Genomic DNA, 14,586 nt, shown 5'->3' on the forward strand with positions numbered 1-14,586 from the left:
CGGCCAACTTTCTCACAACAGAAGCGACTTGCAGTTTCTCAAGTCACTCCTGACACGACAAAAAAACCCACAACACTTTAATTGCCATGACTCACTTCTTTGGGAGTTGTAGTTTGGTGAGGCACCAATGCTCTTTGGCAGAGAAGGTTCAAAACTGCAATTCCCATGATTCCATAGTATTGAACTATCAACGTTGAAGTGGTGTCAAACTGTATTCATTCTACAGTATAAATGCCCCCTTAGTCTAGTACTCAAGCATCAGTAAAAACAAAATGCACTAAAATCATTATATCAAGTCTGAGCTGATGATCAGTTGTTTTAAAACATCCTAATCATAACAGATAATTAGATGTTCATTCCAGCAATAAAACCGTCTCCCGGAGGCATGTGAGAAGACATTTAAAATTGGTTCAGTGTTTAGGAATTAAGTAAAGGCAATAGAACTAGAAATCAAACCCTCTTTCATTAGTCAAGGGCATTGAAGTGTCTGTAACTATGAGAAGTTGCTCAGTGGAGCGATATCAAGGTGACCCACCTAGCCTAAAAAAGACTTGGCAGAAGATTTTGAACACGCTTTGTTTTTGCTGTCATCAGGGATTCTCACCTAATCCACTCCAAAGTACACCAACTGAGTTCTCCATTGTTCGGAGTCTAAAATGAAAAAGGCTTCAATGTACCCTGTACCTACTTCCTCCTTTTAGATATCAGTTCTGATGGGAAAATCTGCCAGTTTCAGTTTCTCTTACATTTTTAGAACCACAATATTTTTTCAGTTACTGGCAGTGAAGAAATTAGACATTTTGTGTTTTTAAAAAGATGAACCAAAATGGAATTGTCTCCCATCTACAATGGCTACATCCAAGGGGTGCATCTCTTCTCGGAATATCTAAAGCAGTGTTTCGCAGCCTTCCTAATGCTGTGACCTCTTAATACAGTTCCTCATGTTGTGGTGACCCCCAACCTTAAAATTATTGTTGTTGTTACTTCATAACTGTAATTTTGCTACTGTTGTGAATCGTAATGTAAATATCTGATATGCAGGATGTCTTTTAATTCACTGGACTAAATTTGGCACAAATACTCGATACACCCAAATTTGAATACTGGTGGGGTGAGGGGTTGATTTTGTCATTTGGGAGTTGTAGTTGCTGGGATTTATAGTTAACCTGCAATCAAAGAGTATTCTGAACACTACCAATGATGCAATTGAACCAAACTTGGCACACAGAACACAGAACATGACCAACAGAAAATATTAGGTTTGGTGGGCATTGCATTGTGTGCTTGTCCATGTTGTAGACCTTGAGTTTTGGAGTTGTAGTTCACCTACATCCAGAGAGCACTGTGGACTCAAACAATGATGGATCTGGACCAAACTTGGCATGAATCCTCAATATGCCCATATGTGAACACTGGTGGAATTTCGGGAAAATAGACCTTGATATTTGGGAGTTGTAATTGGTAGGATTTATAGTTCACCTACAATCAAAGAGTGTTCTGAACCCCACCAAGAATAGAATTGGGCAAAACTTCCCACACAGAATACCCATGCCTTGAAGGGATTCACAGACGCGAACCTCCCTCCACTCTCGCATGCTCCCCTTCACTTACACCTGCACACCACGCTGCCATGCACCAAGCACACCTACTTTCCCCTCCCCACTTGGAGTCTCAGAAACAGCCCTCCCCTTGGATGAGAAGCTGGCCAATCACAGCAGAGGAGGGGCTTTTGGTGGGAGGATTCACTGTTTGTTTCCAAAAGGAAAAGGATAGGCAGAGAGATCTTCAGCCCTCTCTGCTAAAGGGGTTCTTAAGATAATCAGAAATGTGTTTTCTGATGGTCTTTGACAGCCCCTCAGAAACCCCCTCATGACCCCCCAGTGGTCTTGACCCCCAGGTTGAGAAACGCTGCTCTAAAGGTTTGTGCTTGTCCATGTTGTAGATAGATAGATAGATAGATAGATATGGCAGTGGAGCACAAATAGGTGGCAATCCTAATTTAGCCTATCATGGTTGGAAACAAGAGCCAAATATGTATTCATTCCTAATCATGGAGAGAAGTGGATGGAGAATTAAGTTCCAGCATACCTAATATCAACCCTTGAGGCTTCCAGACAAGCCGCCTTTTGGTGTTCTCATAAGCCTGTCAAGAAAGCATAGCTTCTGTACAGATTTGTGGCTACTTGATAGGCACTCTATGTTCATGGAAGCATTCATTTAGATGTTTCAGAACAGGGATCTCATCACTGAGAACGGTTTCCGAGATTAGGATTGACATGTGTCAGCCCTAGTTATTATCAGTGATATTCATTTCTCTCTTTTTTCTTTTTCCAGGTTTTCAGCACCTATTCCAATGAGGAATATGACCGGCGGAATGAAGACGTTGATCCCATGGCTGCTTCAGCAGAGTATGAACTTGAGAAGCGAGTGGAGAGGTTAGATCTCTTTCCTGTGGAGCTAGAGAAAGGTAATGGAATGAGCCATGAAATGTACAAGAAGGGTGTGGGTGAATTGACATTTCTTCTTCGTCTGGACAAGAGGGAGCATGAACATGCTTTCATACAACTATTTGGAAAGCCAGATAGTCCTCTGTTTTTGGTTCCATCACAAAAACATGGAACGGCTTTATTAAACTACAAAAACTTTATTTTTGCGGGACATTTGCACGACATTTTGTCATAATAATAATAATAATAATAATAATAATACTTTATTTATATACCGCTCCATCTCCCCGAGGGGACTCAGAGCAGTTCCCAGGTAACGTCACAAAACATAGAAAGTAAAAACAACATACGATAAGATTAACAAAACAAAATATAAGCATGAAAATTGTCGCCATAACACACATATATTAAAAGTAATCCTGCCTGTTCAAGGCAATTTAAAAATTTAAAAGGCTGAGCCAAGATTTGTGCAAGCCCAGAAAATTCTAGGGGGCCCGGGAATTAAGTGCAAAGCTATGGCAGGAAACAATAATATTAGGTCTGTGGCTGTCCATTCCAGGGCCAATTAGAGGAAAGAATCTGGGTAACTGGTAGGAAGAATAAGGCCGTATTAGACAATATGTAGGGCTGAGTTAGAACTGGTCATTTTCAAAGGCTTGTTGAAACCACCAGGTCTTCAAGCTCTTATGAAAGTAGGGGAGGGATGGGGCCTGTCTTATTTCCCTTGGAATGGTGTTCCAGAGACGGGGGGCCACCACTGAGAAGGCCCTCTCTCTCCTCCCCACTATATCTATCTATCTCAACCAATTCAACAGAGTTCATGGCAGCCACAAAAACAAAGTTTCTGGAGTATAATAACTACTTTCAAAGTAAGTACCGCACAATTAAACAGGGAATAACACTTTCAAACCAAGAGCAGAAAATTGCCAAATTTTGTTACATTTCAGATGTCCAATCGTTTGCCTTGCCCTAAAACAATACTGTATATTAGGTTTTATATAAGTTCAAACCTTATAGCACAGAGATGGCCAGCCTTTATCAGAGTGGAAGGCCACATTTGTCCCCATTGAATCCTTTGTGGGCTGCATGATTGAGCAGGACTGGTGATGGGTTGAACTGAGACAAATGTATTCACCCCATTCAGTGACATACAATTCTCATGTGTATTTCTAACACAAAGTCTTCCCCATCCACCCTGTGTGTTTTTGCTTCGAATGAAAGTGGCTTTACTTTCAATCTTCTTTCCAGCAGTCCTAATGTAGACGGTGAGGAAAAGTGGGTTGGGTATCTGGGGACTGTTTAGAGAGCAGACAAGAGCCATCTGCAGGTTATAGTTTGTCCACTTATGCTATAGCACTTATAATCACATTAGTTAGCATTAAGCATTTTAGTAGGATTTCTTGAGCAGAGTGCACCCTTACTCCATTACTGTACACACTCAGGAGTTTATTACACCAGTTTCTAGTTTCATTACAATCATGTTGTTCAAGCGAATGGAAACATAATAATAATAATAATAATAACAACAGCAACAACACTAATAATAATAATAATAATAATAACTCAGCTGTTATCAAGACCTCAAAATCAAACTGCAAAGGCTCCGGCATAAACCAGTACAGGTGGTCCCAGTGGTCATTGGCGCACTGGGTGCCGTGCCAAAAGATCTCAGTCAGCATTTGGAAACAATAAACACTGACAAAATCACGATCTGTCAACTGCAAAAGGCCACCTTACTTGGATCTGCACGCATCATTCGAAAATGCATCACACAGTCCTAGGCGCTTGGGAAGTGTTCGACTTGTGATTTTGTGATACGAAATCCAGCATATAGATCTCATTTGCTGTGATATACTGTGATTTTGGGTCAGTAAAATAATAATAATAATAGCAACAACAACAACTATTTATACCCCGCCACCATCTCCTCGGAAGGACTTGAAGCGGTTCACAAAAAGCACACAATAGTGCAGTGACAAAACAGCATACATTTACATAACAACATACGTTTGCATAAAAACAACATAACATTTACATAAAATAGCATATCAATATAAACTCTACCAATTTAAAATCCAAGAGACGCAGCAAGACTGCAGATAAAAACAAGCTGTGTACATGCCATTATTGAAACAGTCACTTTCATACCTTGTTGCAACTGTGGTATTTGGATGCTTTGGTGATGCAAATTCCCACAATTGGTCCTCTACACAATCTCACTTCCTATCTGCGTTCACCCTATTCAATGCATGTGCATTATCTTTCCCCCTAATTTTAAGGCAGTTGCATAGTTGCACAGCTTTGCTTTAACCACCTGTCTCCATCCTGTTGCTCATCTGTCCTTAGTCTTCTTCTCAACTGTTTTTCTCAAAGACGAGGAGAGAAAATAAACCATCCTAAGAAAATTGGGAACCCCCTGTGGTGCAGCGGGTTAAATCGCTGAGCTGCTGAACTTGCTGACCAAAAGGTCAGCGGTTCAAATCCATGGGATGGGGTGAGCTCCCGCTTTTAGACCCAGCTTCTGCCAACCTAGCAGTTTGAAAACATGCAAATGTGAGTAGATCAATAGGTACTGCTCCAGCGGGAAGGTAACAGTGCTCCATGCAGTCATGCCAGCCACATGACCTTGGAGGCGTCTACGGACAATGCCGGCTCTTCAGCTTAGAAATGTAGATGAGTACCACCCCACAGAATCTTAATGTCAAGGGGAAACCTTTACATTTACCTAAAGCAACAGATTGGTAAACCCACCAGCAGCTTCTCTATCTCTGTAATCTTCTATCAGTTCCACTATTAGGTTTAAGTTTTTAAGTTTAGTCAAAGGTCTTTCACATATAAGGCAAATAGATAAATACATGAAAACCTGATTATTAAATACAATATAAAATACACCATTAAAATCCTATATATCATTAAAATGCTGCATTACACTATTAAAGAATCCTGAAGTGCTGATATACTAGGTTGTTCCTTCCTTGTCCTACTCTGTTTCTTATTTAATGTAGGATGTTAGAGTCTTTTCAGTTGTCAAATCCAAGAATTAACTCTGAAACCAGAGAGGTGTTACTATTTTTTCATTGTACGAGAAATTTCCATCCCAATATTTCCCTGAACAATTTGCATCTGCTCTGTTTCATTCCCAAACATCCATCCACTCCTCGTTTCCTTTTCAGAGTCCTTCACTTGATGTACATCCCTTCCTGCACAGACACACACCAGTCATTTCCCTACCATGTGTCTTCTGTAGTTATATGGCTCCCTTTTCTTTTTCAAGTCCTCACCTGTGTTGAGCCACTCTCTTTCTGCCCCCTGGGGCTGGAAGCTGAGAATACATCTCCTTTTCCAAAAAGCCACTAAGGATTTCCTTAGACAGGATGAAGAAAGCTCCAGTACTGGATTTCAAGTGTAAAATTTCTTGTTGGGTCCTGATTACTTCCAGCCTCGGCACAGAACACCCAATTGCTTCCAGCCTTAGCACCTCATCTTTTCACACAAAGCCCTTCTTTGTTTCTCCCCTGCAGATTCTGAAGGTCTTGGAATCAGCATTATTGGGATGGGAGCCGGGGCTGATATGGGCCTTGAAAAACTTGGCATCTTCGTCAAGACAGTGACAGAAGGAGGAGCTGCCCACCGAGATGGCAGGTCAGTCTGGTGTATTCGAAACGCTTGCCAGTGCAAACTGGTTTTGTTGGTTATATTCAAATTTATCATGCATAAATGAGTCTTGGAATCCTTCTGTTTGTTCAAAAGTGACGGATTCTATTCTTACTCGTCCATTGCTGATTCTACTCTTACCCCTCCTGTGCCAAATATATTGTAGTCTATGGAGTGTACAAAGGCAGCAAAATGGCATCATTTTCTCTAATCAGGAATATGGCCCTTTTCTTTCTATTGCTGTCTGTCTACACAAAGACAAACAAGGCAACCCAAAATGAGGAAGTACTTAGTAAGTGGGAGGAGCTGGAACATATGCCAACACTTTTAACGCAAATGACATTTAAAAAAAAAGAAATCGGAAATGTATTCATATATTCAAGACATACCGACATACTTGAGTATAAGCCGAGTTTTTCAGCCCTTTTTTACTCTGAACAACCCCCACCCCCACCCTTGGCTTACATTCAAGTCAAAGTGGCGCAGTGGGTTAAACCGCTGAGCTGCAAAACTTGTTGACCGAAAGGTCACAGGTTCGAATCCAGAGAGGGGTGTGAGTTTCCACTATCAGCCCCAGCTTTTGCCAACGTAGCAGTTCGAAAACATGCAAATGTGAGTAAATCAGTAGGTACTGCTCCGGCGGGAAGATAACGATGCTCCATGCAGTCATGACCTTGGAGGTGTCTATGGACAACGCCGGCTCTTCGGCTTAGCAATGGAGATGAGCACCAACACCCAGAGTTGGACACGACTGGTCTTAATGTCAGGGGAAAACCCTTATTATTATTACTATTACATTTATTATTTTACTCTATTTATTATTATTACATTTATTATTTTACTCTATTATTATTGTTATTACATATCCATAATTTTAATCTATTATTATTTTAGTACATTTATTATTTTACTCTATTATTATTGGAAGGATACATAAACGCATTTACATTGAAGAAGGTCAGAATAATGATTTAATCAGAGTTGGACAGTCTTATCTTAAATTTTAGTTTTATGTAAATATTCAAAAACATTTTTACCTACTGATGCCTCAATTAATGTAATTTTATTGATATCTATTTTTATTTTGAAACTTATCAGTAATTGCTGCAATTCCCACCCTATACTCAAGTCAATACGCTTCCCAGTTCTTTGTCGTTAAATTAGGTGCCTTGGCTTAAATTCGGGTCTGCTTATACTCTATCTTCATTGCCTCTCAGCATAAAATGGGCCCTGAGGCAATGCACAGTTGATAAAAATATTTTTAAAACTTTGCATAAATAACTAAAAGCCCATTAAAAATGCCCAAACCTCTCTTTAAAAAAATAATTCTAAAAGTAATCATTTAGAAAACAGCTTGAGCATGCATCCTTAGTTTTAAGAGCCAAAGGCCACAAAAAAATAACATAGTCTTCACTGTCTGCAAGAAGCTTAGAAGGGATGGAGCCAACTTAACTTCTCCTGACAAATAGTTTTATCATCAGGATGCTGCTACTGAGAAGCTACTACCATGTAGCTTCCTGACTGTGAGAGCCATTCAGCAGTGGAACTCTCTGCCCTGGAGTGTGGTGGAGGCTCCTTCTTTGGAAACTTTTAAACAGAGGCTGGATGGCCATCTGTCAGGGGTGATTTGAATGCAATATTCCTGCTTCTTGGCAGGGGGTTGGACTGGATGGCCCATGAGGTCTCTTCCAACTCTTTGATTCTATGATTCTATTCTATGATTCTATGTGTGCCTACCAGCCTCACAGGCTGATGGGAGGTGTAACACTGCAATTCGTGTGATCCCTGAATATTGGGCATATTGGCTGGAAGTTGTTCAAAATATCTAGGGGCACCTACATGCATTATCCCTATTCTGCAGACATACATAAAACAGAGTATTGGAATGCCTGGTGTGTGTATATCAGTAGGCTGGGGGTGACATGTTAGTTGGATTATAATGCACCATTTGAGACGTGCACCCCTTAAAACTTCTAGAGACCCCTCTCCCTTAACAATGGCTTTTCTGCAGACAACACAGAGGCATAGAGACACATTCTCAACAGTTGCTCCACATCTCAGGTAGTCCTTTGTCTGGGAAACTTGCCAAAAGCTAGATTGAATATTGTTTAAGTAACACAATAAGAGTATTCCCTTAAAAAAAAGATATAAATAGTAACTGACCTCAAAATCCATTGTTCCATATCATTGTACCAAGATATGAACAAACGTCTGGTTTGTAAGATTGGTTTTGATGATTCTTATAAAAGAAAAACAAATCGCAGTCTGGTTCAAAATACTTGCTTGTTGTTGTTGTGTTGCCTTCAAGTTGTTTTCTGATTCATGAAGACCCTATCACAGGGATTTCTTGGCAAGACTTACTTGTTCTGGAGCACAATACTCCTGACCTCACAATTATGTTAAAAAACAAAGTATGGATTGTCGATGTCGCAATCCCAGGCGATCGCGGGATCGCAGAGAAACAACAGGAAAAGCTGACACTATGAGGATTTAAAGATCGACTGCAAAGACTCTGGCACAAGTCAGTCAAGGTGGTCCCAGTGGTGATCGGCACACCGGGTGCAGTGCCTAAAGACCTTGGCCTGCACTTAAACACAATTGGCACTGAGAAAATTACCATCTGCCAGCTGCAGAAAGTCACCTTACTGGGATCTGCACACATTATTAACCGATACATCACACAGTCCTAGACACTTGGGAAGTGTCCAACGTGTGATCCAATTCAACAGCCAGCAGAGTGTCTGCTGTGGATACATCTTGTTGTGTTTCTAATAATGATGATGATGATGATGATGGTGGTGATAATGATGATGTATTTGTAGACCACCCTATCTCCCCGAAGGGACTCAAATTAGATAAAAGTTCAAAGTAGATAATGTGGATCATCTGCTTTGATAATCAGAATTATATGGCAGTGTAGAAGAGGCCACAGTCCTTACAGAGAATAATCTGCTCCTGGTTAAATTATGCTTCCTTCATTTCAGTGCAATTTAATACATGATGAGTTGAAAAGAATTTCTGCTATTATTTAATGATTGGGCTTCAGATTTCCTTCTCAGTCTAGTGAGACCTGCTGGTCAATTCAGATTTCCCTTCTGTCTACCTTCCCTCTTACATTTCCTTAGTAAATGAATATATGCAAAGGAAAGGAAATCTAGAAACCACTATTACCACTATGTCCATATTAAAGAATTGAGCCACATTTAAAATAAAATAAGTCATGGCACTATTCAGGTTCTATCACTATTGCAAAAGGTGGTGCGTATGTCTTGCTCTGAGTTTTCCGGGCTGTATGGCCATGGTCCGGAAACATTCTCTCCTGACATTTCACCCACATCTATGGCAGGGTACCTCAAAGGAATGTCCAGGGTGAGAGAAAGAACTCTTATCTGTGAATATTGCAGTTGGCTAGTTTGCTTAGAATTGAATATCCTTGCAGCTTCAAAGTCTGGCTGCTTCCTGCCTGGGGGAATCCTGGGACAAAAGTTCTTTCTCCCACCCTGGACATTCCACAGATACATAAACCCCATTTGCCTAGTTTCCAACAGACCTCACAACCTCTGAGGATGCTTGCCATAGATGTAGGTGAAATGTCAGGAGAGAATGCTTCTGGAACATGGACACACAGCCCATAAAACTCATAGCAACCCAGTGATTCTGGCCATGAAAGCCTTCGACAACACGGTGATGCATATCACATCTTGGCACCTCTAGAATATGCTAAACAACTTCCGCTGTATGTAAAATGGCATTGCTTGCTTGTCTTCTCAGGTGCTTTTAAGAGAAGGTCAGATTTGTCATTTCATGCCCCTTTTTCTGACAAATCAGCCAGAATCCTCTTAAGTGTGTCACGCAGCTCCAATTGTTGCAGTATAATAGTCACCTAATTTGCATTAACTTTGGGGAGGTTAAGTCACAATAGGACTAATACTTAAAAGATTGTTTTATATTGTGTGGTTTCCCGTGGGTTTTTGGAATACAGTCAGCCCTCCATATTTGTTGGTTTAATTTTTGAGGATATGATTATACACAGATTTAATTAATATGTAACTTAGGAATCTGTAGGTTCCTCCGGTGAGAGCTTACTGAATGCTGACCTTACCGTCATTCTTGAGGACCCAATGATTCCTAAAGGAGTGTTCTTTTGGTTAAAAAAAATAAAAATGTGCATTTTTTTAACTTTCATAAGGGTCCTGCATCTTTAACCCCAGCAAATGCGGAGGTCTGACTGTAGTCCATTATTATTTTCAAAGTACTAAAATCCATTGTGAGGCTTCATGAAGAGAAAGAGTAGCCTTCCATATGTGCAGGACTTCAGTCTCCTTCTTCCCAACAGCACTATGGGAGTTATACTCTGTATTATTATTTTCAGTCCTATTATCCACTAGGAAGCTAAATGAAGGGAAAGAGCAGCCTTTCATATGGGAAGGACTACAGCCCCCTTCTTCACATCCAGCACCGTGGGAGTTGTAATCTGTATTTTTGGAGAGCACGATCAGCTTCAGAAACGCTGGAATAGAATATACATACATTGGAATGAATAAGTATCTTCGATTGCATGCTGCAAGTTGCTTCCATCTAAAATACAAATGTGTACTTTTCACTTAAGAACAGACAAGCATCTTGAGCTCTGAGGATTACCTGAGAAGGAACCCCACTGGAGCATTGCAGCTCACCAAAATACCAGAGAGTTATCCTGGACCGTACTCTGACCTATAAGAAGCACTGATTAACTATCAAGAAAAAGGGGGCACTGGAAATAACATCATAAGAAAGCTGACTGGCACAACTTGGAGATCACAACCAGACACAGTGAAGCCATCTGCCCTTACACTTTACTATTCTGCTGCCGAATATGCATGCCTAGTGTGGAACACATCTCACCATGTTAAAACAGTGGATGTAGCTCTTAATGAGACATGCCGCATTATCACAGGATTCTGCATCCCACACCACTGGAGAAATCTGTTTAGGCGGTATTGCACCACTGACATCCATCAGGAAGTAGCATCCAATAATGAAAGGACCAAGGCAGTGACATCTCCAGCCCATCCTCTGTTTGGATATCAGTCAACATGCCAGTGCGTTAAATTAAGAAATAGCTTTCTCGAATCTACAGAGATACTCGCAGGAACATTCAGCAAGCGAGAGTCCAAAAGTGGCAGGCTAAAATCCGGAACCTTAAGCCATGGTTGATACCAAATGAGAGACTCCCTCCAGGGCACACAGAACACTGGGCAACTTGGAAGGCACTGAACAGACTGCACTCTGGCACCATGAGATGCAGAGCTAACCTTAAGATATGGTGCCACAAAGTGGAGTCAACGACATGTGATTGTGAAGGAGAACAAACCACAGACCATCTACTACAATGCAACCTGAGCCCTGCACAATGAAGAACCTTCTTACAGAGACACCAGAGGCACTCCAAGTGGCCAGCTTCTGGTCAAAGGACATTTAGTGCAATTCCAAATTTTTAACTTTGTGCTTTTAAATACATTATAACTGTATCCTCGGTTTGCTTCTGACATGATAAATAATTAAAAAGTCTCTTTTTCTGCATAATATATGCAGTAAAACAATGTATATACAGTAGACTCTCAGTTAACTATGGGGATGCATAGATGTCTTATAGAGGTTGTTTCTGGTTGCTTTAGAGTTATTATTAAAAATAGGCCCAGCTAATACTATATTCCATACTATATACTCTGTATTGACTTGATAATAATATTGGAATACAATCATTAAAAGCAAATAAAGACAACATAATGTGACAAAGCTTTAGTGTATTATCCATGTGTTTTAATTTGTATATATAGTATTATTTCTTTGATTTTTTTGCTGTTTGTTTGAGAGTTCTGGTTAATTCAGAGCCTACTGTATTATTATTATTTATTTATTTATTTCTTGCATTTATTGACCGCCCCTCTCAGCCCGAGGGCGACTTTGCAAGCTATTTCCGTCTCCCCCAGACCCTTAAGGTTGGGCAGGCCATCCATTTAAATAAATAAGCAGCCACTGAAACGGCCTTTAATGCTGCCTGTGCATTTCCACAGGACCGAAATTGTCCCAAAAAAAAAGCAAGATGGGGGAATGGGGGAGAGGAAGAGAAGCAGGCCTTGTACTCCATGCCAGCAGGGTTGCTGCTTGCTGTCATGACAACCAGGATGGCTCCCTGCCCGGTTCTGGGGGCACCAGCAAAATATAAACACCAGCCTTTATGGGAGAAAACCTCAGCACAATCACATGCACACACAGATACTGGAGATATTGCTCTCCCAACTTGCGTCAGGAAAGGGGTTTCTTTTGTAAACTTGGATGACTATAATGATATCTTTCTAGTTTAGGGAGGACGTTGTCCTTGCTTGCCACGGCTGGATGCTATGGAATTCTGGGGGTTATAGGTTCACGAGACACCAGCATTATTTGGAAGAGAAAACTAAAGGCCTTGTAAAACTACAGTGCCCATGGTTGCATGGCATTGAGCCAGGATAGTTAAAGTAGCATCGAACTGCATTAAGGCTCCAGTATAGATGCACCCCTTAATGCCTATAAGTTCATCCCTGCTACTCTTTATATTCCACCTCTCACACCATCCATCCAAAGGTGCTCCAGTGGCATGTTAGCCTTTGCATCATGGTTTATAGTGCCATGAATAAAAACATAAGGATTTTGGTGTAGTAAGTAAAAGGTTGTCTTTGGATGGAAGAGATCAAGGTTCAAGTCCTTGATTTGGCCGTGAAGCTCACAATATAACCATGGACTACACACATCCTTTTTTTTTCCAGGGTGTATCTGCTCTATGGAATGAATGCAGTTTGATACCACTTTCAATGGCGCAATGTTCTTCAATCATGGGTTTTGGTGTTTTACCAGGTCTTCAACCTTCTTTGACAAAGTGGGCTGATGCCTCACCAAACTACAATTTGCATGATTCCATAGCATTGAGCCATTGTGGTTATAGTGGTGTCAATCCACATTAATTCCACAGTGTAGAGGTACTCTCAGGCTGGAACTACATTGCCATATAATCCTGATTATCTGCTTTGAACTAGATTATGTAAGGCCCCTTCTACACTGCTATATGAAATCCAGATTATCTGCTTTGAACTGGATTATATGGAAATGTAAATTCATATAATCCAGTTCAAAGCATATAACGTGGATTATCTGCTTTGGTAATATGGATTATATGGCAGAATAAAAGGAGCTGGAGTCTACACTACCATATAATCCAGTTCATAGCAGATAATCTGGATTTTATGTGGCACTGTAACAGGGGCTTCAGTTTCACCTATTTGCAGATAAATAATAAAAAAATATATAAGAGCCAGCATTATGTGGTGTTTTGAGCTTTGGAAACCAGGATTTGATGTCCTGCTTGGCCATCAAAGCCCACTGGGCAACCTTGGATGATCACACACTCTCAGCCTCAGAAAACCCTACAAAAGTTTCTATTCCCTAATATCTTGCAAGCGGACGACAATAAAAAGAATACACATCTCTAGTTATACTGAGACATTCTGTAGAAATGACTGATAAAAATAACAGCAGGTTTTCAGATTATAAAAATAACACATCTTCTTCTGTCAAAAGAAGATGGGCTCCACTTTCCAATGATGAGCTGAGATTTAAAAATAAAAATACAAACTTAGCACAGAGGTGCTGCTTGACAATGAAACAGGAATGTATTCTTAGATATCAGGTTGGACTGTATGGCCCTGGTGGTCTCTTCAAGGCTCTGTGATTTCAGTGAATGGTCTTTTTGCTGCATTGCTGGCTTTGCACAAATATATGAATTGCATGGGAAACCCAATTCTAACTCTCTTCCTTTTCTCCTCTCCATCATTTCAGGATCCAGGTGAATGACCTGATTGTCGAAGTAGATGGCACCAGTTTGGTCGGCGTCACCCAAAGCTTTGCAGCATCTGTGTTGAGGAATACCAAGGGTAGAGTCCGGTAGGAGAACACCTAAGCAGTGTGATGGGACCAAAATATATTGTCCGTCTGTCTGTCTGTTTGTCTGCAACATAGGATACATCTACATTGTGGAACTGATGCAATTTGACACCACTTTAGTTTCCATAGCTCAGTGCTGTGCTATCCAGGGAGCTGTAGCTTGGTTTATTTATTGTGTAGCTTGGTGAGGCATCATCATAATCTGGTTGAGAACCTTCATGACCTTGTAAAACCACAATGCCTGTGGTTCTATAGCATTGAGCCATGGCAGTTAAAGTGGTGTCAAACTGCATTAATTCTACAATGTAGATCAGTTGTTTCCATTTTTTTTTACCAGGGCCCACTTTGACCAGGGTCTACTTTGACCAGGGCCCACTTGACCAGGGACCACTTGACCAGGGCCCACTTTGACCAGGAACCACTTGAATGGGGACCGCTTTGACCATGGACCACTCTCCAACATTAGTACCAAAAGGGGCGGGGCTGGTTAGCTCTGTGGAAAGGAGCGAAAATAAATAAAATAAAG

At 40.8% G+C, this 14,586-nt stretch overlaps 1 protein-coding gene across 1 annotated transcript in view; it reads left to right on the plus strand.

The window, feature by feature from the left end:
* PPP1R9B (protein phosphatase 1 regulatory subunit 9B) overlaps window positions 1-14,586 on the plus strand; it is a 166,191-nt gene that overhangs the window by 66,507 nt on the left and 85,098 nt on the right. The window contains exons 2-4 of the mRNA XM_067470542.1: window positions 2,335-2,467; window positions 5,969-6,089; window positions 13,956-14,060. Coding sequence (XP_067326643.1) covers window positions 2,335-2,467; window positions 5,969-6,089; window positions 13,956-14,060 — 359 coding nt within the window. The remainder of the gene's footprint in view (window positions 1-2,334; window positions 2,468-5,968; window positions 6,090-13,955; window positions 14,061-14,586) is intronic.

Source organism: Anolis sagrei, chromosome 6 (assembly GCF_037176765.1).
Source record: "Anolis sagrei isolate rAnoSag1 chromosome 6, rAnoSag1.mat, whole genome shotgun sequence".
NCBI classification, from domain to species: Eukaryota; Metazoa; Chordata; class Lepidosauria; order Squamata; family Dactyloidae; genus Anolis; species Anolis sagrei.